This window comes from Drosophila nasuta, chromosome 2L (genome assembly GCF_023558535.2).
Source record: "Drosophila nasuta strain 15112-1781.00 chromosome 2L, ASM2355853v1, whole genome shotgun sequence".
Taxonomy (NCBI): Eukaryota; Metazoa; Arthropoda; class Insecta; order Diptera; family Drosophilidae; genus Drosophila; species Drosophila nasuta.
The window spans coordinates 7,780,612-7,802,655 of NC_083455.1; the positions used below are offsets into that span (position 1 = coordinate 7,780,612).

The 22,044-nt window shown below is 39.2% G+C and overlaps 3 protein-coding genes across 3 annotated transcripts in view; 1 reads left to right on the top strand and 2 right to left on the bottom strand.

Moving 5' to 3' along the window:
- Window positions 1-14,724, bottom strand: part of LOC132791479 (uncharacterized) — a 66,892-nt gene extending 52,168 nt beyond the window's left edge. Inside the window, exon 1 of the mRNA XM_060800417.1 lies at window positions 14,183-14,724. The gene's annotated coding sequence lies outside the window, so the exon portion shown is untranslated. The remainder of the gene's footprint in view (window positions 1-14,182) is intronic.
- Window positions 1,325-11,331, top strand: LOC132791472 (uncharacterized). The gene is made up of 3 exons (XM_060800407.1): window positions 1,325-1,709; window positions 8,925-9,558; window positions 9,613-11,331. The coding sequence occupies exons 1-3, from the start codon at window positions 1,673-1,675 to the stop codon at window positions 11,264-11,266; spliced, it is 2,325 nt and encodes a 774-aa protein (XP_060656390.1). The 5' UTR covers window positions 1,325-1,672; the 3' UTR covers window positions 11,267-11,331.
- Window positions 14,725-16,773: 2,049 nt separating the features above from the next.
- Window positions 16,774-19,648, bottom strand: LOC132798199 (uncharacterized). The gene is made up of 3 exons (XM_060809966.1): window positions 18,895-19,648; window positions 17,116-18,843; window positions 16,774-17,053 (listed from the first exon to the last, which is right to left on the bottom strand). Exons 1-2 carry the CDS (start codon window positions 19,548-19,550, stop codon window positions 17,145-17,147), a joined length of 2,355 nt encoding a protein of 784 aa, XP_060665949.1. The 5' UTR covers window positions 19,551-19,648; the 3' UTR covers window positions 16,774-17,053; window positions 17,116-17,144.
- Between the last annotated feature and the right edge of the window lie 2,396 nt (window positions 19,649-22,044).

The following is a 22,044-nucleotide window of genomic DNA, read 5'->3' on the forward strand; positions in this document are numbered from 1 at the left end:
AGCAAATTATCGTATTTGTGTGCATCGTGTTGGATTGCTCTGTCTTTGGCATGGCATTGTGTTTAACAATAAATTCGAAAACACGCCTATCTCCAGTAAGAGTAATAGCGAAAAACAGCCTCGAGTTGTGGAAACAAACTCAAAGTACAATGACACAAAGAGATACGAATAGATATGTGTGTGCAATGTTGGGTTATGTTTGTAATGTTTGCATGAAGTGCTCACTGAAAACAGTCAAATGTTATGCTACTGTGCAAGCTCATGCATGAATACAAAGGTATAAAGTATCTGGTAGATACATATGTACATATTGAGATGCTGATGCAGATACTGATATAGACATGTTGCTGCTGCGGTTACTGCCACAACAACTGTTGCACGTTCGTTCGTTTGTTGGTTGGTTCGTCTCTGCTTATGCAAATCGCTCGCAAATAAACGTCGAACTCAACTCCTTTTGTTTTATGCATTTATGCAGAGACCTAGCCTTGTGACAGCTGATAGAATCCCTAGTACACTATTACTATACCATATACTGTGTGCGCATTGTAGGTGAAGGGTAAATATCCACAGCCATGCCACAACAGCAGTTAGTCGAGCAGTCAATCAAATATGGCCAAGCATTAAGCACACACACGTGAGCAGGAACATCATCATCGACATCGACATCAACATCCACATCAATATCAACAACATTTCCACTGCACTGAGGTTGCACACGCTTTTGATGCTGTGGCTAGACGAGGGGGCAATTCAAAGGGGGGAGGCAAGTGTCATTTCATACGCCTCGACAAACCGCAGAGCCAAGAATCGACGGTCAAGAATAACAGCAAACCCAAAAACCGTAACGGAAACCTCGAAAACCAATTCAATTGTTTGATTGACGCGCTCCGGGCATTGATGTCTATATATGTTATGTTATGTGAGTGCATTAAAGTTTCCTCCGAGGGCGCTTTGTATAGTTTAAAGAAATATATAAATTACTTTTTAAATCACATTATATGAAATTTTTATCAGTTGTATAGTTCGGAGAATATTTTTGCAAAGATTGATCGATAAGCCGTTGAGAATTAAACTGCAATTTTGTTATGCAAAACCAAAAACCGGTTGCCTCAATGAATGTTCAATATTCCAAAGGGCAATAATGTACAATGCATATAAGGTAAAGAATTAAAAGAAAATCAAATTAAATTCTTGATTTTAGTGTAACTTTTTTTATAATATTCTTGAAACTGAAATTCAATGTAGATGTAATTATATGTTTCGTTATTAGTTCCATTGCTTTAACGATCATAAATTTGTTCATTTAAATTCACATTATTTTATAATTGGACTTTCTCGAACTCGTAAATTTACTTTAAAATCCACGCAATTGATTAGACGACTCTCGTGATTTAGCCTCGGGCCTTGCTCACTAACTGTTTGTGTGACGATAAGCGAGGACAACGACAACGTCGATGACAACGTCAAGTTATAACAGTACCGCAGCTCATATCACAGTGTGTTCTCTTCTCATTGTACGACTCGTAAAAAGCTCATTAAACAAAATGTTGTTGCCAACCGACTGCTGAATGCTGACTGAATGCCAGACGGAGGAGTGAAGGTGGATGAATGGTGAATGTTGAATAACAGGTGGGAGGATGGGGGGAGTTTGCCTTAGGATCGACACATCATTATGCAAAAATATCAACGCAAATCTGATGAAAGTAACTGTAAGTGCCCATATACGAAAGTGTGTCTGGGTGTGTGTGTGTGTGTGTGCGCTTGTGTCGCTCTTGTTGATTTATGAAAACTGAAACAACAGAAAATTCGCTGTCAAAATAATTACAAAGCTGACATTGCGGTGACATGTAATTAACATAAAATGCATATCTGGAAGATACACAAAACAGATACAGATACAGATTCAGATATGAATACGGTTACAGAAACAGATACAGCTGCAGATACAAATACTTTTCGGCGGAGCCAAGTGAACATTGCGTTCATAATGAGCATTACGCTCGACACATGTGAAATGTATCCATAAGATACCAAGATACAACGCGCACACACACACACACAGGTGCCTCCTAATGGTCGGCTTCACTGCGTTTAGACTGTCATTGCAACAACTCGTTGCCTCTTTCCATCAACATGGACATGACATGAGTTTTATGACGCTGACGACCATACGACGAACACCGCACAACGACAACGACCACGGCGACTAAATTTGATTAACCCAAATTCTCATAAGCCGGCCCCGGGTTTTCAGCTGATGCCAACCACGTTTCTCGCTCACATTATGGCATTTTCATTCATCATTTTATGACTGTGTCGCAGTCGCATTCACAGCCTGCGTCTGTGTCTGTCTTTTTGTATTTTTCTCTCCCCCGCACTTATTTAATTGAACGCCCAAGTTATTGGCTTTTCCAGTTGAGCCATCAAATGCCGCGATAAGGTTTTTATAATGTTAGCTTTAGAGCTCTTCAGTTTTGTGTGTCGACTGAATGCCATCATATTGTACAAGTATAGCGCCATATACTCATGTATTTATGCATCTTTACTTTTCGCTTTGTGGTAGCCAAAAAATAAAAGAGCTTGGTATAATAGAGCTATTGATTTTATGTGCTGGCCACACTTCTTGTGTGTGTTAGCTGAGAGACCTTGAACTTGTGTGTCCGCTGCGATGGTGTTGTAAAAGATAAACTTCCATACTTTTGTATTGTGCGGGCTTTTTCGGCTGTAATTAATAAATCAACATCTGGATTACCGTCGTAATAAGCTCTGATTAGGCCTTAGACGGCTGCTTAATTGCTCAAGGTTTGGCCTTGCCCACAATAATAGATTTAATCTTAGTCTTTTGTGCGTTTTAATACAGTTATTACCCGAGCATTATTATTATTATTATTGCCCACTTCTTTATGGCCGAACACTATACGAACACTTTTGTTTAATGAAAATTTCCACTTTTTTGCTTTGTGTAAATTATTTTATTCTGTTTCTTGCTCTCTTGCTTTGAGGCAAGAAAAAATCATATTTAATTTCGAAAACAACTCACAGGAAATTGCTTAACAGCAACAGCTACCACAATAAAGTTTGTATTTCTTATTTCGGTTCACATCCATCGGCATTTTGCCACCTCTTTTAATCAAGTATTTCAAGCACTTTTCATAACCAACTTGCACTTTTAACTTCGTTCAGAATGCTTAGCTCGAACTTTTGCTCATCTTTGGGAAACTTTTACACAAGTTGCAACCTTATTATATAGCTATTTATTTGTGGATTATAGCCTTAGTCTCTGCTTAATGAAGCGTTGATTATGTGGCATTAGTTTCTGCAACTTTTCAAAGCTCAACACCAACATCATTATCCTCATCATCATCGTCATGAGAGCAGCAGCCGCAGCAAAGAGTAAAAGCATCAAACTGGCTTCACAAAACTTGTGCATAACTTTTGAAAAGCACTTAGTTAGCTAAATAAAATATCAAATGTTCTACCACAATTTAATCTAGTCAATTACTTGGCTGCCATATTGAGAATTCCCCATTGTCGGTCGCAAAATGAAATTTATTAAAAATTTAACATATCAAATGTGTTTTATGTATCGACAAAACATGCACTATGGAACAATGCACTAAATGTGGCATGAAAATAATTAAAAACAATTCTTAGGGGTTGCCTGAAGCTAAAAAGGAGAGAGAGAGAGGTGACAGGTTGGCAGGTTATTTCGGGGGGTTGATTGCAGCTCCAGCGAAGCGCAAACAAAACATAATTAGAGCCAGTGCCATATAGGCAGTCAACGCTGCACAGTTGTAGATACTTTTGTATCTATCTATGCATGTACGCGATGTCGTTTGCAGTGGCAGCAGCAAACAAAAAAACAAAAATGCTAAAATAAAAAAAAAAAAAAAAAACAATTGTAACCGAACATGTGTAGACCATGTTGTAGCCACGGCAACCAACAGCCAACAACACGGCATAATGCGACACAAAGTTCCGCTAGAGTGCCCAGATCCATGCCCATGCCCATACCCAGCAGAGGAACAGTCAGCGTCACAGTCCCAGTTGCAGTCGCAGTCGCAGTCGCTGTCTGAATACCCAGTGTCAGTTCCATTGCCAGATACGAGGCAACAGTCCCAAACCCAAACTCAGTCCCAGGGCTCAAACGAGACGTGTGAGCGGCAATGGGCACGACTGCACTTTTATCTGCGGCCCATGATGGGCGGCGGGAGAAAGGTTCTTGGCCAAACAGAAAAGCAAAACACAACAGAACTAAACAGAACTGAACAGAACAAAAAAAAAAATGCCCAACAACAATACAGAGAACAATGTTTTTCAGTTTCTGTTTGAGTTTATGCTGCTGCTGCTGCTGTTGTTATTGTTGTTGGTGTTGTTGCTGCTGGGTAATTGTTTGGACGTTGCCAACAAGCAGCAACAGCAGCAACATCAGCAATCGCAAGTTTTGGCCAAATGAACTGCAAGTGCAAGCACTCAACTTTGTTAACGTTGGCTCACGAGTTTTCAATGTACTCTATAAATAACAATTGCCTGCCAATTGAGCAGATTGCCTACCATAAGCAATTTGTCACTCAACAAAATGTTGCTTCACTTACCATATAATAGTAAATAAACAATACTTCAATTAAAGGATTTGTAAAGCTTTGCTTTCTTAAGTTGTAAAATTATGTTTGTAAATTTGAAGCCACTTTAATTTATATTGCTGTTCCTAAAATATATTTGTACATTCCAATTATTTACTTTACAATAATAATATTTGAAGTTAACATTTATATGAACTTGCTTAAATTGTAAAATTGTATTTTGCAATATAAATTTTATTAATTAAGCATAGAGTAAGATGAAAATACTATTTCATGTAAAAACTTTGAACCCATTTAATCAACAGATTCTTTAAAAGATCATAAAATTTTAATGACTTCTTAGTTTTTCTAAACAGCATTTTCCGTATAGAGGTAGCCTTTTATTTGAATTCAAATTATATAAAAGCAACGTCAAAATTCATAAAGAACCCTAAAAAAATAAAAATGATTGAACATATTATATTAATTTCTATTTAAGTATTTTAAAATATTACATAAATATATTTTTTGAGCAGACTTATTCATATCTTCAATGTGAATTAATGAAGAATACGTTCATAGCAAAACATACAATTAAACCTTGTTTGACTTTTAGAAACTATTCAATAAATTCAATTTAGAGTATCGCAAAGTCTGTTAGTAAAATTATTTAATAGCAGCTTTGGTATGCATCTGTCAGGTGGCAGGGCACAGTTTCAAAATTGATAGATCGTCTGAGCCTGAACATCTTGAATATATGTGTGCACTGAGCCAATCACAAATAGCCAGACTGTCAGTCAGGCCGTCCGTCAGGCAATCAAAGCGTGACTGTTGCTTACTCTGAGAACTTTGTTTTGACCTCACGGCCCATCGGCCAATAAAAGCGCCATATTCATTTGGGCCGACACAAAAAGAAAAACGTTGCAAGATATACATGGGGAAAAAAGAAAAAGCAGAACCAGTTAACAGCGACACGTACATAAATATCCTTTTCACCAGCGAACATTTGATAAATTTTTAAAGAGCATAGTGCAAAGTTGAAAGTGTTTGTTTTTAGACAACGACGACGCGTCGTTTAACCTGACACATTTCATTCATTTTACAACTGCAATAAGTTGAGGCCAACTGACAGGTAGAATATGAGCCCAACAGTTTGCCCAACAGTAATTTGTTATTAAAAGGGCTGCAACAAACTGTGCGTAACTGCTCATAAATAACTAAATACGGCTGAACATTTTTAATTAGTTGCAGTCTTTTTTGGGCACATGTCAATAACTATTTTGCAAACGCACGTTAGACTTACCAGAGATTGGTACACACAGTTGGTCTGACAGGGCTTTTAATTAAATATGAGCATTTATTGTTATATAGATTCGTAAATGCAAAAGCTAAGAGATTAAGTTTCTTTCATTTATTTTATTTTGAGGGAAAAGAAATTAAGGCAGAATCACATAAGAGAGCATTTCTATATGAAAGTTATTTATTAAGAACTGCTATTTGTATACCCGATACCTGTAGGGTAGAAAAGAATAACTTTGGGCTGCAGGAAATGTATAGCACATGCAGAAGTATGCTTACTCCAACCCCATACACAATATATAAATTCTTTGCTTCAATTTTTTTTTTTTATGATTTCTGAAAATTTGTTTGTTCAGATAGAAATTGTAGAAGTTATTTCAGAAATTTTGTTGTATAGATGCTTTAGTAAGCTTGCACTTTTTGAAAAATGTTGAATGTAGTACTATATGCCTTTGGCATAATTTTTGTATTTTTGGAAAATATTTTTGGTATATTTGTAGACTATGGTTTTATTAAAAATGTTTAGCGCATATCTCACAGTTGAGCACACTCGACTGTAGCTTTCTTTACTTGTTTGTATTTTTATTTCAAATTTACATAATCAACTGAAATAAATTCAGCTATTTGTTGCATAACAAAGTGGAAAATATCTTAAATCAATTTTCAAATTTTCCGCAAACTTCCATTTATTTAACATTTATTTTTCAATTGCAAAACTAAGTTAATATAATATTGAGCGTATTTCCAGCTGAGCTTTTCTAGGATTTACAAAACTGCTAGAGAATCTCTGCGCTGGCCCAAAAATTATTCGACTGGCATTAAATGCAAACAGAGGGCAGAAAATTCTTGAATTATGGCCGAAATTGAAATGTGCAAACTTTGGATTAGCATAAGCGTGTCGTGTCGTTGGATCCGATCCGAAACTTCTTTTGTTTGCCCAAGAAAGAAAACAAAGTGGAAACCAAATTAAATTAATGAAGCATAACAAGGAATTGTACAAGCGTACAACTTTCGGCAGCTTTTCTTTGAGTTACGATTGAGCTGGGACCAGCAACAGATACAGATACAGCTACTGCTACAGACACAGATACGTCTTCGGATAAAATGGGCTGGGAAAAGGGCAGAAGCAGTGTCCGACACAAAACCGCAGTCCAGCGAGAGCCCTTTTATGTGGCTTCGAGTCGGACGGGCAACTGTTGCTTCAGACGTAACGAAAATTTATGGCTTATCAATTTGTGGGACACGTGCAAAAAAGGGCAGCGACCGCCAGTAACAGATGGGCCTGAATCCCCATGACGGGATACTCTGCCACATGCCACGTGCCCTTGCCACATGGTGGCAGCCCCTTGGGGCATAAGGCGTAACAGATTCAATTAGCAGCTACTTGGAGTCTGCAATATTTAGGCAAATGAACGCCAGGCCTCATTTTAATTGCTGTCGATAGCAAAAATTGCGCATACGCAGCGTATGCACAAGCAGAGGCTCAAGCATCACTTTAATATTTTTCTTTGTTTATCGCATCGGCTATTAAGCGTTTTTTGATCCCAGCTCTGTTGCCTGCAGGCCAGCTAGAAACGTTATTAATTTTAATTAAATTCCATGCCAGGCGTTTATTTTAATAATTTCGTTACATTTTGCCCCCTCGCTCTTTCCCTCTTTTGCTGTCAACCCCAGCAACAGTTTTTGTCACGTTCTTGTTCTACTCTCTTCTCAGTCTCCAATGTCCAGCTGTGCAGCAGCAGCAAGGGGTGGGCACAATGGCTATTATGGCAGACTGAGGGGGAAAGGCAAGCAGGTAGGTTAACTGTTTGTCTTGCTAATTAAAGTTGCGTTAAAAGCAGAGCTTTTGTATTTGTTTCTCTCAGATACTTTGTGCAAATCAAAGTGCGCAGCAGGTATATATACATATATATGTATATACTTGTATTTCTGGGTGGCACCAGACAAAACTTTACCAAAGCAAATACATATAGATTATATCGTCAGGCTGGGAGGCATGGGAGTGAATAGCAGGACAATTTGTTGTGCTTTAATAATGTTAATTGCTTGTTTGGTCGGCAACTTTCTGGTTTTGCTTTTGTTTCAGCCACTAATTGGGGCAACTAATTGATGTTGCAATTCTTCGCAGGCTAATTTGCCAATGCAAAGAAAATACTTATGCAAAATTAAGTAAGTTTATAAATCTCGTTCTGCATTGATAAGTGTATCAAATAAATTATCTTTAGTAATGAAATTGTTCCAGAATAAATTTATTCTTTTATATATTTCAAAGTATTTTGTTAGATATGGTACAAATATGTTCGTTGTAAAAATCATTTTGATTTACATTCGTAAAAAGTAAAAGCAACAAATACAAATTCTTAAAATGTGAATGTGAAATTTTTATTTATTATATCGCTATATCAAAAAATTATTTTTTTTCTTTAAAAGAAAATATAAATAAAATGTATAATGCTTACTTTGAAAAAATATAATGACAAATAAAGAATAAATTTACAATAACTTTGCTTGATTTTTGGTAAATAAAAAATGTTCGCATATAAACAAATTAGCCAAAAATGAATTCCAATAACTTTGCAAGTTAATCAAACTTTTTGTACCGATATTCAAAATATTATTATGTGCTATTTTTTAGATACACTATGAAATATTTTGAATTATTATAAGACAAGCGATTTTTATATAACTAGCATAACATGATTTAAGAGATCTATGTTGGTGATTCAAAATAATAGAGTAAAACTTCGGAAAACACAACATATTGTTTTTTACAATTTTCTTTAGAATTCACTAAATTTAGAATGCTAAAATAAGACTCAATAATAAAGTCGCGTAAATATAAGCCAACAACAGTTCGACTAAGAATAACTTATTTAATCCAGTCTGCATTGAGGTGGCTTTCATGAATAGCATAAATTTGAGCTCAAGTCTCTTGTCACACACGCACACACATACACAATACGCATACACTAACACATACAAAATCTAACAACCATACAAATTTTTTATAAAATTTAATTCTCGAATTAACTGCAACTGCAATGGATGATGACATCAATTTAGATTGCCTGGCGCCGCCAAGCACAAACACCTTTGCCATACCGAATGAGCCAGATCTCTTGGTGGAATATGAGCTATACAAGGCATCGATGGGCACCAGACTGCTCAACAGCGAGTGCAATCGCGAAACCTTCTCCGAGGCATTTATTGAGCACGAACGCTTGGGCACCTTGGCTGATCTGTGTGTTCGTGCCTTGGCCAAGCTGGGCACTCGTCATATTGCACCTCCTGTGAGGCAGGATCCACTCAAGCTGCGCATCCACTACGACTCTTTGGATGTGAATCTACCACTGAAGGACTGTTACTTTGTGGATGACTTGAGGTTTTGGCGTCGCGTCGTCTTGGCCAAGAGTGCGGATAAAACGCTGGTGTTCAAGAAGATCGATGACTACGATTGGCGTGGCATGGGCATCAGCTTGAAGTATGTGGAACTCGTCGAGGCCTGTCCAGCTGAGTATTGGCCAGAGAAGCAAATGGCTGATTTGGCTGCCTTGGTGCGTCAACATGTTCGTAGTCTGCACATTAGACACCTGCAGTCGATGACGGAGAACTCGTTCTCACACTATGTGGAAAGTGACCCGGAACTGGATGTGACCTCTGATGAATCGGATGCGCTGCCCATATCGAGTGATGAATGGTAATGTTTACGAAATTGAATATCCTTCGATAATGTAATCGTGTCACCGCTTAGCGACTCCATTGACGAGGAGGCCGAGCAGGAAGACGACAGCGAGAGATCGTCTATTGATGCCATGCCATTGAAAAGGGCTTCGTCAGTGCGCATTTCAATAAGGAAGACGGTGATTGAAATCGATAGAGGTGAGAGTGTGACAACCTTGTTGGAAGCCGATAAAGCCCAACTGCGGAGACGCGAGGCAAGAGCAGCACGGAATACAGCACGGCGACAGTTGCGGAATTTGCAGCAAGAGAAGCAAAGAGAACACGAGAGGCGCAAACAAAATCGCGCGTTGTTGAGAAAACTACCGGAACCTGCTCCGGCATCTAAAAAGAAACGGAAGCAGAAGCTCAAGGGTGTATTTGATATGATTGTGGCGCCGGAACCGGATGAAGGTGACGACGACATCGCCGACAAGCGTAACAAACACAAGCTATTGGATCGCATCCATCGCTATGATTATCCGTCCAAGCATTGTCATCACATCGATCTGCGTTTTGTGCGCTTCTTTGATATGCTCGACTCGCTGACACTCGAGTTCCTGGGCCCCGAAATGGAGCGTGACTATCACAAGCGACACATGAACTTCTCCACCGACGACATGGTGCATTTGGCAATGGGATTGGTCACTTTGCAACAGCTGAAAACATTTCGTTTGCGCAACAGCCGCATGGATGCCATGAAGCTTTTGATTGTGACACGAGCTCTGAGGCAGATAAATTCTCTGGAAGTGGTAGACTTTGGCTACGATCAGCTTGAGGATGATTCTAGTGTGGGACTGGAAATGCTGCTGGATCGTCGAGTAATGATTAAACAACTGGAGTTGGAGTACAATAAACTGGGCAAGAAATCGGTGGACTCAATCAGCTTTGCACTTAAATGTCATTCCGAAAATAACCCAAATGGAACACCGTTGCAGTACTTAGGATTAGCACACAATCTCCTGGGAGATACCTTCATTAGCCATCTAATCTACAATTTGGCGGACACAAATCACATACAGGAACTGAACATTAATGGTGCCGGGGGATCACCTCACGCAATACTGCGAGATGTCTGCCATTTGCTGAGGGGGCATGCACCATTGCGTCGCCTGTGGATGGCAGGCATTGACTTGCAGTACCACGACACCAATGATCTTATATGCAGCCTGTTTACCAACCAATATGTGGTGGAGTTTGATTGTCGAGGCTGCAGCCTCGATGAGGATGAGGAATACGAGGCGGATGTCATTGTGCGGCGCAATAAATATCAAGGAGAACACGCGTCTCTCGAGACTGCACTTGCAACGGAAGAAGGCTTTGAGAATTATCTGACTAATCTGCGACATCCAATAGTGAAAAGAATCGAGAATGGAATGGCTCAACGGGCGGAGTGCGTTCGATTGCGACCCTCGAGGTCAAGCAGTGTGTCCAGCGTTAAGGAGGAGCAGCAGGAAGAGCATCAGGAGCAGGAATACGATATTTGGAAAGTGTTGGGTGTTAACCAACCACCAACCACCAACTACCAAGAAGTCGACCAAGATTCCATCTTTTTTGTAGACAGTGACCAGTCATTTGTCTATAATCCCAGTTTGTTCGATTTGGATCAAGTTCGTGAGCATATGCACCTTCCAGGACCTGGTGATCGTTACTATTATTTCCAAAAGCAAACGCGTCTGCATCATTGAGAAGATGGTTTATTTTGTGTGGTTCAAAGCAAAAAATAAATAAAACATTCATCATCCGAGCAAAATAACAAAATTTTGTTTTATTTAGTAATCTTTGATAACCCTTTGAAGCTAGAAATGCTTTCTATTTATTCTATAGTCATCAACCGAAAAGCTTTTGGTTATTTTTTATAATATTTTAATAAATGATCCTAATATATTATTTAATAATATATTATTAATGAAGTTCTAAATGAATTATAAGAAGTTCATTACTCTAATAGCAAAATTCTATAAAAGTTATTTTTTATTAATAAAATTACACTAGTTTTATAATCTGAATGAAATTTGAGGACTTTATTATAAGATACTAAGTCAATAAATTAAATTTATAATCAGAGATTCTACAGAATCTAAAATTAATTATGTTTACAATAGGCAATTTAATTAAATTACACTAGTTTTGTATATTGAATGAAATTTGTGGACTTTATTCGTGCACATTGAAAAGTTGCAATGAGGCTAAGGGGCAAATCGGAGCTGAGCTGAGCTCTCAAAAGCATATCTGCAGTCACTTATGTAATTGAAATTGTCGCCAGCTATGAAAGTCATAAAATGTAAAACCAATGAAAAGACATTTTGTTAACCTGCAACCAGCAACAGCAGTTGCTATTGGCGGTGATGGTGGTGATGGTGCTTCTGCTGTCGTCGTACTAGTTGAAAGATATTAAAATTGAATGAGGCAAGCTGAAACTGAAGACAACAATTGAGCGACAGTTGAGCAGCAGCAGCGAGTTGAAGCGACGCGGAAGCAAAAGCAAAAGTAAAATCAAACCAAACCGAATTCAATTTGAATCGAATCGTATATCGAAGCCAACATTGTGGCACTATGATATCAACAACACACGATGCGTATACGTAATTTTTGTGTTGACAATTGTTTGAAATTTGTTTCCTGGCCCGTGCCACACTGTCTGCCTTTAGTGTGTAGTATTTATAGCCTGCCGTTGAGTCTGACTCTTACTGTCTGATATTTTTATTGTTTTTTGTTTATTTTGTTTTTTATTGTCACTCAACAATTTGCTGACATTATTTAAGAGCTGCTCTCTGTGTGTCTCTGTGTATGCGTGTGTGGGCGCAAACACAGACACTACGCTCTGCAGTGTTCTATTCTCAACCCACTGGGCCTTAAAGGGTTAACTTGAACTCGACTGTCATGCAAATTGCAGCAGCCTTTAAGTCAGACACAGCCACCAGACTCCTTCTTATCTGCCGCACCCATCTGTGCCTGCCAAGCTGCCAAGCTGTCGACTGTCGGTTGTCCACTGTGGACAACTGTGGTTGTAGTCTGGAGTCTCTGGCGAGGCTTTGGCTTGAAGACCAAAGACTGGGGAACTTAGTCTGCCTGCCCCCTTTATTGGAGACAGAGAATGGGACTGAGGCTGGGCTCAGTGCGTGTCTGCAAGTTTGGCTGGCCAAGTGATAAACTTGTCGCTTGTCGTCATCCTCGTCTATGTCTGAGAGTTTAAGACGGAGACTGAGACTGCGACTGCGAGTGCGTGTTGTGGGTTTAAGTCCTTGTCCATTTTAATTTTTAGAGCCAAGAGGGGCGTAAGTGAGAGAAACGCCTCTGCAGACATAGCTAGAAGCACTTTTGGACACTTGCGGCAACATTGCTGCAACATGTGGCAAATAGTTAAGTACAAATTGCATGGCTAATTTGAGCTGTTGCACAGTTGACAACCGTTGACCGCTGTCCGTGTTGGAGAGGTGTGAAAAACACACTCACTTTACTCTCCACTTGGCTCCCTTCGCTCCACTTGGCTCCCTAACGATGTTCCATAAAGTGGAGGATTTTATGACCCCACTGAGGGTAATAACTTTAAATGAATAATGTGTAGAGAGTGAGAACAGCTGCAATTGCATTGGGCAAAAGTTCACTAGAAACAAATTTCTAATTATAAACAAACAGAAAAATAAAATTGCTTTACACAATTACCTCGAAGTATGGCAATATTTTTGTGTATTTCAAGGCTAACCAAAGTCAAAAGCCACTTAAACATTCGACTTATTTACGAAAAAGTATTCTCCCAAAATACACAAAGCAAATATTAGATATCAAGGCACAGCGGAGATGTTTAGAAGTCCTTTGAGCGTACAAAATGGAATAGAGAAAAAGTCCAAAAGAAAAGTTGGAAATTGAAAGCGCTTAAAGTTTCTAACACAACACAACACGCGTAGTTAATATTGAAGTCTACTGCAGATACTTTTTTTTCATTTCCAGAGACAATTGAACATTACAAAAATACGAAATAAAATGCAAAATTAAAAAAAATTAAACTAATCTATAAAACTGCTCTTAAAACAAAGTTATAATTTCAAGTACTTTGTAAAAATATAAATAATTTCAAATAAAAACCACAAAAATGTGAAATTAATTAAATTAATCTTTCATGTTTTGTGAGGTGCTTTACAACACTTGTTCAAAAGCGCTTAAGTGCCCAAGCTCTTATTATCAAGTGACTACTGTAGTCACAGCGCGGTCATAAACAGTTGCAAGCTGCATCTTTAAAAATTCGAAATGTAAACAAAAGTCGTAAACTTTTTAGTGTTTACTCTGAGTGCTGTATAGGTGAGAGAAGTATTGCTCAAATATTGTATATAATTAAGAGTACAAATTTAACAAGTTTCGAGCACACCGAAAATAGGTAAAATAAATAGTCGTAAATAGTGGAAAACGTATTTTCCTCCTCTGCATTCGACCCAGTTTACAGGGAGCAGAAATAGTCTGGTTTAATTACCAGCTGTTTGCTTAAGTTATTCAAACTTCGATATGATACTACTTAATCAAAGTTGCGGTGATTAAATTGTTTTGATTAAGTCTTTAATGAAATATGCTTACTACTCGTACGTAGGTAAGTATTAATTGGCACATACTTTATAAGCACTTGTAGAACTTCATTAGCATGCGATGGAGGAGCTGTAACTTCATGATGGCGTTGACGATGACGATGATGATAATGCACAATGCCAATTAATTGTAACTGTTAACAGCGTTTCGCACGTTCTATAAACGATTTAGAGCGCTAAGCTAAGCGCACCGCACTGCACCACCGCACCACACTTTGGCTTCACACTTCATTTATTTAAGAAAAATCATCGTCGCACAGCACTGCACAGCACAGCACACAACAAATTAAATTCTCTTTATGAATCGCACCACAATCGTATTCAAATGAGTATCGTTAATTAATTTCTCATTTTCCCATTTCAATTTTGCATTATTTTCTTTACGTAATTTACAATTGTTTAATGGACTGCACAAATTTCGAACCAATTGCAATTAGCTAACCGAAAAAATTGCTGTTAGCTGTTGGCCTGTTGCCTGTTAGCTTACAACTCAGTTAAGGCCAAGTTGAGGCGCTGCGATACTTTTCCGTTGCGTGGCGTTGCGAAGCGATGCGTGAACCGCACGCGACGAGACTCGTTTGTTGACTGACTGCGATGCGGACTTGCTCGAAGTCAGCTGGCCACACAAAACGGTTCGGCAAACGAGTTAACACAAAACCCCAGCTGCTGCTGCTGCGGTTGCTTGGCCAAAAGGGACGTAGAGCGGGGCTGTTTTGCCGTACAGCTTTCGTACTGGCGTTGAAAGTAATTTCAAATGTTGCAGAACACTTGAGATCTTATTGCAATATTTGCTCAGAGCTTAGTTTATTTTAAGTTTACCTGAACACATTTTTGATCAAGTTCGGGAAATTGCCGGCACTTCTTTAAAAATGGCAATAGTGCTGAGTAAACAATCGAAATGTTTGCTAGGGATTTCTATAGATAACAAATAAATATAAGAGTAAAAGTAAGAACAAAACTGAAAAGCAAAAGAAAGAAAAGACAGATGTATATTAATTATGTTATTTATTATTATTATTATAATTATTAATTATTTCTTTTGAAATATGACTTAAATATTATAATCTAAAACACAATGATAATATTGACTTAAAAGAATTCAGGCGGTTGTATGGTTCAGCACAAGCTGTTAACTTTACAGTGGTTGGCACTGTTAACAGCAACAGGCTATGTAGTTGCGCTGTTAAGCCGTCAAACATGTTGCATTGTTGAATTGTTGAATAACTTGAACAGCAAAACATTTCGCAGCTGACACCAAATTAATTTGTCAATTGTTTAATAAAATTTTAAATACTTTATTATTATTATTTACATTAAATAAAAAATAAAGAAAACAACAAGTTTATAATTTAATAAAGACGAAAGATAAACAGCTGTGGGCAAGCGGAATATGAAAATTGTACAAAAGTGGCAACGAATTTATGAGCGCCGTGTGGGTGGCAAGTTGTTGTGCTGCGGCTGTTGCATGTGCCTCATATTAATTGCAGTGCTTACGAGCGGCATCACCCACGCAGCAACGGCAGCAGCAAATAAAACAAACAGCAAAAGTTGCATCAGTTGGCGACCCAATTGCCAGTTGGACTCCAAGTGCGACTTTTGCAAGTCGAAGTTGGAGTCGAAGTTAGAGTCAGAGAACGCCTACCTAGAAAACCTACCACACGACAACAGTGTGTGTGTCTCCAGTTAGACAAGCAAACGCCTTGTTAGAGCCCTGAACCTGGACTTACCAACCACTTCAGTTGCCGCCATCCCCTCTCCGACCCTCTTCCGAACCACCTTTCGGTTGCAAGCTTCATCCGCAACTTGGGCACTGCGAATTTGCATTTATTTACATTTCTGCTGTGGAGCTTAAAAGGCGCATGATTAAGCAATAAATTCACACGATCTTGCAGCATGTGTGGGTGTTTGTTGTTGTTACTGTTGCTGCTGCTGCCTCTGCTGCAACCGTTAACTGTGCAACGGTGCAACACCGTGTTTGTAGCATACCGTTTCTCTATTATTATCACTCCTTTTATTATTGTTATTATTATTATTATTACTATTATTATGAATTTGATTTAGTATGCCCATTTCGCTTCAATATTTGCCTTCGTTTATTGTGTTTCCCCTAAAAAGTCCATCGAAAGCGCGACAAACAAGTGCTATTTCGTGTTAATTGAATATGCTCGACTCTGGGATGCGCTACAATTGATCCAACTTATTCGATTTGCAATCAACAGACATTTACTGTCAACATTTTTTCATATATTTCTTATATTTGCACACATACTATGTTAAGAAAAGACTCCCTACAAATATTATCCTAGCCCATCTCATCTAATGTAACTGCTCTAATAATAATCCAATAATAATGTTATTGGTAATTACTAATTCATACAATATAATTTAATCAAAACGAGATTTATATCTTCATATCATATTACAATAATACAAAATTTAATTATAATATAAAAAGATATGGCTGCTGAGACGCGCGACGTAAGAGTCATATCTTATATTTAGATTATATAAAAAACTCCATACTTTACATAAAGAAATTTAAAAAGGCTCAATACAATAGAAAGTCTAAAACAATAAATTCATTTATAGATTTTTTTTTAAAAGATTAGAAGTTTAAGTAGTTTTTATATGTTGTAATATGTATAGGTCATTGAAGCTTAGCATAGCGTATGCATCACATAAAAAGTACAGCGCATACAAATAATATTTTTGATTTTCTTGGGTCATTGCACTGTGCAGTGGCGACTGTGACAAACAGGTGCATATGGAAAGTGCTTCGTCATGGAGCTGTTCAGCACAAGTGCTTGACTCAAGTTTTAATTGATGGGGATTTGCAACTCCTTGAAGGCATTACATAAATATCCGCAACATTAGAGATAATGTACCTAATTATGAATGCTAAGAGATTAAAGAGATTTCAATTATACAAAAGACCAAAACAACAAACACTTATTTTATACCATAAACTTTGTTGCTCTTCCCGTCGCAATTATGATTCCAGCTGACTCTGGAAGTAGTAGTGGCGATTTCCGGGTCCCGGCATACGTAAATGGGCGCGGAATTCGTCCAGATTGAATGAGTTTGGCTTGTAGACAAACGTGGACTGCGAACTTCCAGCGGAAGATAAACTGTTGTCAGTTCGAGAATATTTGGTAGTCTCTGGCTGCTGCATATCAAATGTTTGCCAAATGTCCAGCTCCTGTTCCTGCTGAACCTCCGGCAGTTGCTCCTCAACGACACTCTGCTCACTGGGAGTCGACTTCTGTGGTCGATTTCTGATGCACTCCGCACGTTGTGCATTCTCCTGCTCGATTTTGGCAACGATGGGATGCTTAAGACCCCCCAGATATCGGCGTACATCAAACTGAGTGTCAGTAGCATCGTCCATATATGGATACTTGGCAATATAGTTATTGCGACGCACTATCACATCGGCCTCGAATTCTTCATCCACACTGAAATCACAGCCTCGACAATCGAAGTGGAGAATCTTCCGATTAAACTCCAGAGCCGGTAAGATGATCTTACCCTGTGTTGAACTTAGTTTAATGGACGCCATATCTAAGTGAAGCAATGGCTTGTGCCTGCGCAACAGCAAATTCAGATTATATGCCAAGGCAAATGGATCCGTAAAGATGCCATTGATGTTCAGCCTAACCACATGATCGGTCCCAAGTATATCATGGACTAAGGGCGCAATACTAGAGTGACCCAAGGGATTGTGGGCGAGGCCCAGATACTCCAAGGATGGAGCATCGGAGTCATGGTTGTTAGTGTAACATTTGAGTGCATAACCTATTGCCTTGAGCGCATTTTCCTCCAGTTTATTGTAGCCCAACTCGAGTTCCTTTAGCATAGTCTTGCGGTCCAACAGCATTTCCAGCGCCACATCACAGTCATCCTCCAGCTGATCGTAGCCGAAATCCACAATCTCCAGCGAATCGAGCTTTTTTAAAGCCTCCGCTATGATCAGCAGTTTCATGTGATCCATGCGACTGTTGCGCAACCGAAAGACCTTCAGTTGCTGCAGAGTGCGAACTCCCTTAGCCAGGTGAACAATGTCACGGTAGGAGAAGTTGAGGTGCCGCTTGTGATAGCCTCGCTCCATTTGGGGGCCTAGGAACTCAATGGTCAGCGAGTTGAGTTGGTCGAAGTAGCGCACAAAACTAAGGTCAATGTGATGACAGTGTTTCGAGGGATAATCGTAGCGTTTGATGCGACTGATCACCTTGGCTATGTTGCGATTATCCACGATCTTGTCTTCGCCATCATCGGGCTCTGGTTCGACTTCGATGTCGAAGGCGCTAGTGATAAATTTCTTGACCTCTGTTGCCTTCTTTTTCTTCTTCTTTGGCTTGGGCTCTGGTGGAGGTTTAGCCCTAAGCATTTCACGCTTCTTACGGCGTCGTTCGAGCTCTTCCTTTTTCTCGCGATTCATGTCCCGCAGCTGCTGCCGTGCCGCATTGCGAGCGTGTCGCGCTGCTCGTCGTTTTTCGTCTCCCACATCTGAGGAGCGTTGGACTGACGAATTCTCATCCGATCGACTGACTGACCCTTCGTATTCCTTCACTACGATTTGCTCCGTAAAATGGTGTGATTCAACTGCTTTCAATTTGCCCTTTCCTAGAGGTATCACTATTTCCGGTTCCTGCTCCTCCTCAACTGCCTCCTCTTCCACAGGTGTATCACTGCAAATAAATGTAGTAAGTAATTGCTTTACTCTCTAAAACTACACTTACATCTCATCGCTGGACACTTCGGGATCCGCCGACTCCGCCGAAGAGACGTCTAGCTCCGGTTCGCTTAATACATAGTGTCGAAAGAAGTGTTCGGGCAGCGACTGCAAGTGTCTAATGTGCAGACCACGGACATGTTGACGCACCAAGGCAGCCAAATCAGCCATTTGCTTCTCTGGCCAATATTCAGCTGGACAAGCCTCGACGAGTTCCACATACTTTAAGCTGATGCCCATGCCACGCCAATCGTAGTCGTCGATCTTCTTGAACACCAGCGATTTATCCGTACTCTTGGCCAAGACGACGCGACGCCAATACCTCAAGTCATCCACAAAGTAACAGTCCTTCAGCGGCAGATTCACATCCAGAGAGTCGTAGTGGATACGTAACTTCATCGGATCTTGACGCACAATTGGCGCAATATGACGAGTGCCCAACTTAGCCAATGCCCGTATGCTAAGGTCTGACAAGGTGCCCAGGCGCTTGTTATCGATGAGTGCCTCGGCAAAGACTTCCCGATTGCGCTCGCTGTGCAGGCGATAGGTGGCCGTCGAGGTCTTATAGAGATCATACTCTACCAACAGCTCGGGCTCATTGGGTATGGAGATGATGTTGAGGTTTGGCGGTGGCAGAAAGGCTTCATCGTCATCATCCATCATCGTGCGAGAATGTGTATAAAAGTAGGAAAGTGTTGAAAAATAGTTGTGTATAAAATTTAGTTTTATTCTGCTCAATATCTAGAGGAGATTTGATTTGATTCAATTTCTTTTGAGTACTGGAAGTAGGACTGTTTGGCAGCTGGGAAAATGTTTGCTGAATCTTTACAAAACGAAATGACTTCATTGGGTGATAATATCTATATTGGATTCGAGATGAAATGAGCTTGCCCCCAAGGCGATTGGCTGGCGTCAGACACCGTTGAACTCGTGGAACCCGTTGAACGTTGAATCAATACCCAACTCCGAAAATTGTATGAATCCGAGACCTGAGCCTGACCTCGAGGCTGCTTTTTGGGCACGACAACAACAACAGAAATAGCAACAACAAACGCGAAGTCGAAAACGAAGACGACAACGACGCATTGTTTCAAGCATTGCTGGCTCGTGGCCAAGTCTCTCCTCTCTGCCACAAGTTGTTGCTTGCTGTCTCTGTCTTGGCTGCAGCTGATGATGATGACTTAATCGTTGATCTGAGTTCGTATAGGTGGGCGTTATTGTGATTTATTATGCCAGTCGGACACGCACTATAAAAACGGACTGGCTAAACCATAAAACGAGAATACAACAAAACGATCTGCCCATCAGCCAGAGGAAACTCATCACAACGACAGCGCAATACTCTTTATGCCAAATTTAGTGTCAATTTCATTGCGCAAATAATGTTTACAAATTTATCTAGCTGGGCTCTCTCTTTAGTGTTTGCTAGTTAATGCATATTAAATGCTGCGAGTTCAACGGGATTGCATATAAAATCAGTTAACTGCCTGTTACTTTTGCTACACAGTATTTCAAGTGCACTTTAGTTAAAATTACTTTGCGTTTATTTAACATGACTTTACTTTGCCCTACTGCATTAATTTCTCGCTCGCTCAGCTCTCAGTTTGTGGCCTTTTGATTGCTACTGGGTGGGCGTCAAGGCGACACCGACGAATGCCTCATATTATGCTTCCCTGAAACACTTGCTATTCTCCTTCTCCCTTTTTACTGCTCGTCTCCTGTCTCCCTCCATCACGGCGCTTCTTTGCGGCTTGTATCTTCGTACTCATCAAGTGTCGATACACTCAGAAAAAAGATTTGGAATTCTAGTAAAGAATAATTCAAATTTTGATTATATTTCGCACTAAGAAAAATGTATACATTTTTAATAAAAAAAATATATATATTAATATAATAAGAACTCTTATTAATAGTGTACAATTTTGGTAAAGAAATATTTTAGTAATTAAAACTTGAAATAATAAGAGTAAAGTATTTAATTTTGGTAAAGAAATATATAAAATTCTAATTACATTTTCCCTGTTATTAACTGGTATTTCTTAAACAAATATTTATAATTCTAAAAAAGAAATATTAAGAAATTATTTCTTATTAGACTCACTTAGAAAACAAAAAATATTATTAAATTTTTAAGACCCAGTTCTGGCAAAATAATATTTTATTAAATATATTATGCACTGAAAAAAAATAATATTCCCAGAAGAAAAAAATAAGCAGAAGAAAAATTGATTCAAGTTAAGGAAAATCCTTAAGTTTGTGACTAATAAAAATTCTTAAATTAAAAAAAAATACCATATGACCAAATTTACTTTTCATAAATGTGATTCTATTCGTAGAATACTATTTACATTTTAACAATATTTACTTTGATTTACGTTAATGCGAAATGAAGACAATTGTTTTCTCGACATCCTCGAAAATCTTCAGATTATTTAAAATTTAAAAACCCAAACATACATAAAAATTTCTTGTAAAAATTAAAAATTGATTCTTTATCGAGGTTTAATTCGCCATAAAATTATTTGTTAATTTCTCTGAGTGCCACTGAAAGCTTTGGCAGTGTTCCTCCCCCGCCCAGACGATGGCTGAACCCTCAAATGATATATCACAGATGGTGGGCGCAGCTGTGCGCCAGTTTTCAGCCGCTTAACGCTGCAATGCCATAATCATCATCATCTTTCTCATAAGAGCGAAGAGTGCGCCAAACTGCCAACCTGCTGCCTGCCAGCCAAGCAGCCAAGCAGCCAGCCAGGCCAACCATTTATTTATGCACTTGACTTGCGAGGCAGGGCCGTAGGCCAATTGGATGGGGTAGATGACACCATTTGGGGGTGGGGAAGGGGTAGAGACGATAGAGGGGAAAGGGCAACGGCAAAAAAGGGGAGCTGAACCTTAATGAGCATATCATATTTCACACACGTCTGCGACGCTGCTTAAGCTGTCAACACCTTTGCCACGACCCGCGACCTCGTCTCGTCCTCGCTCCCTCATTGTCGCCTGTGAGTTTTGAGTGCAATTTGAAATTGTTTTCGAGTGCACACTCAGAGATAGTGGAGAGTGCAAGCAGGAAATACTAGACTGTAAATGGTTCGTCCGCCTGCAACACAATCGCACAAAGAGTTCACTAAAGTTTCACTAGCATTCAACAACAAAAATC

Bases quoted from the DNA above. Each gene is read 5' to 3' on its own strand.
- LOC132791472 (XM_060800407.1), top strand. From the start codon at position 1,673: ATGCAAAAATATCAACGCAAATCTGATGAAAGTAACT. The intron at 1,710-8,924 runs GTAAGTGCCCAT...ACATCAATTTAG, and splicing joins CAAATCTGATGAAAGTAACT to ATTGCCTGGCGCCGCCAAGC. The intron at 9,559-9,612 runs GTAATGTTTACG...GTCACCGCTTAG, and splicing joins CCCATATCGAGTGATGAATG to CGACTCCATTGACGAGGAGG.
- LOC132798199 (XM_060809966.1), bottom strand. From the start codon at position 19,550: ATGATGGATGATGACGATGAAGCCTTTCTGCCACCGCCAAACCTCAAC. The intron at 18,844-18,894 runs GTAAGTGTAGTT...ATTTATTTGCAG, and splicing joins GAAGTGTCCAGCGATGAGAT to TGATACACCTGTGGAAGAGG.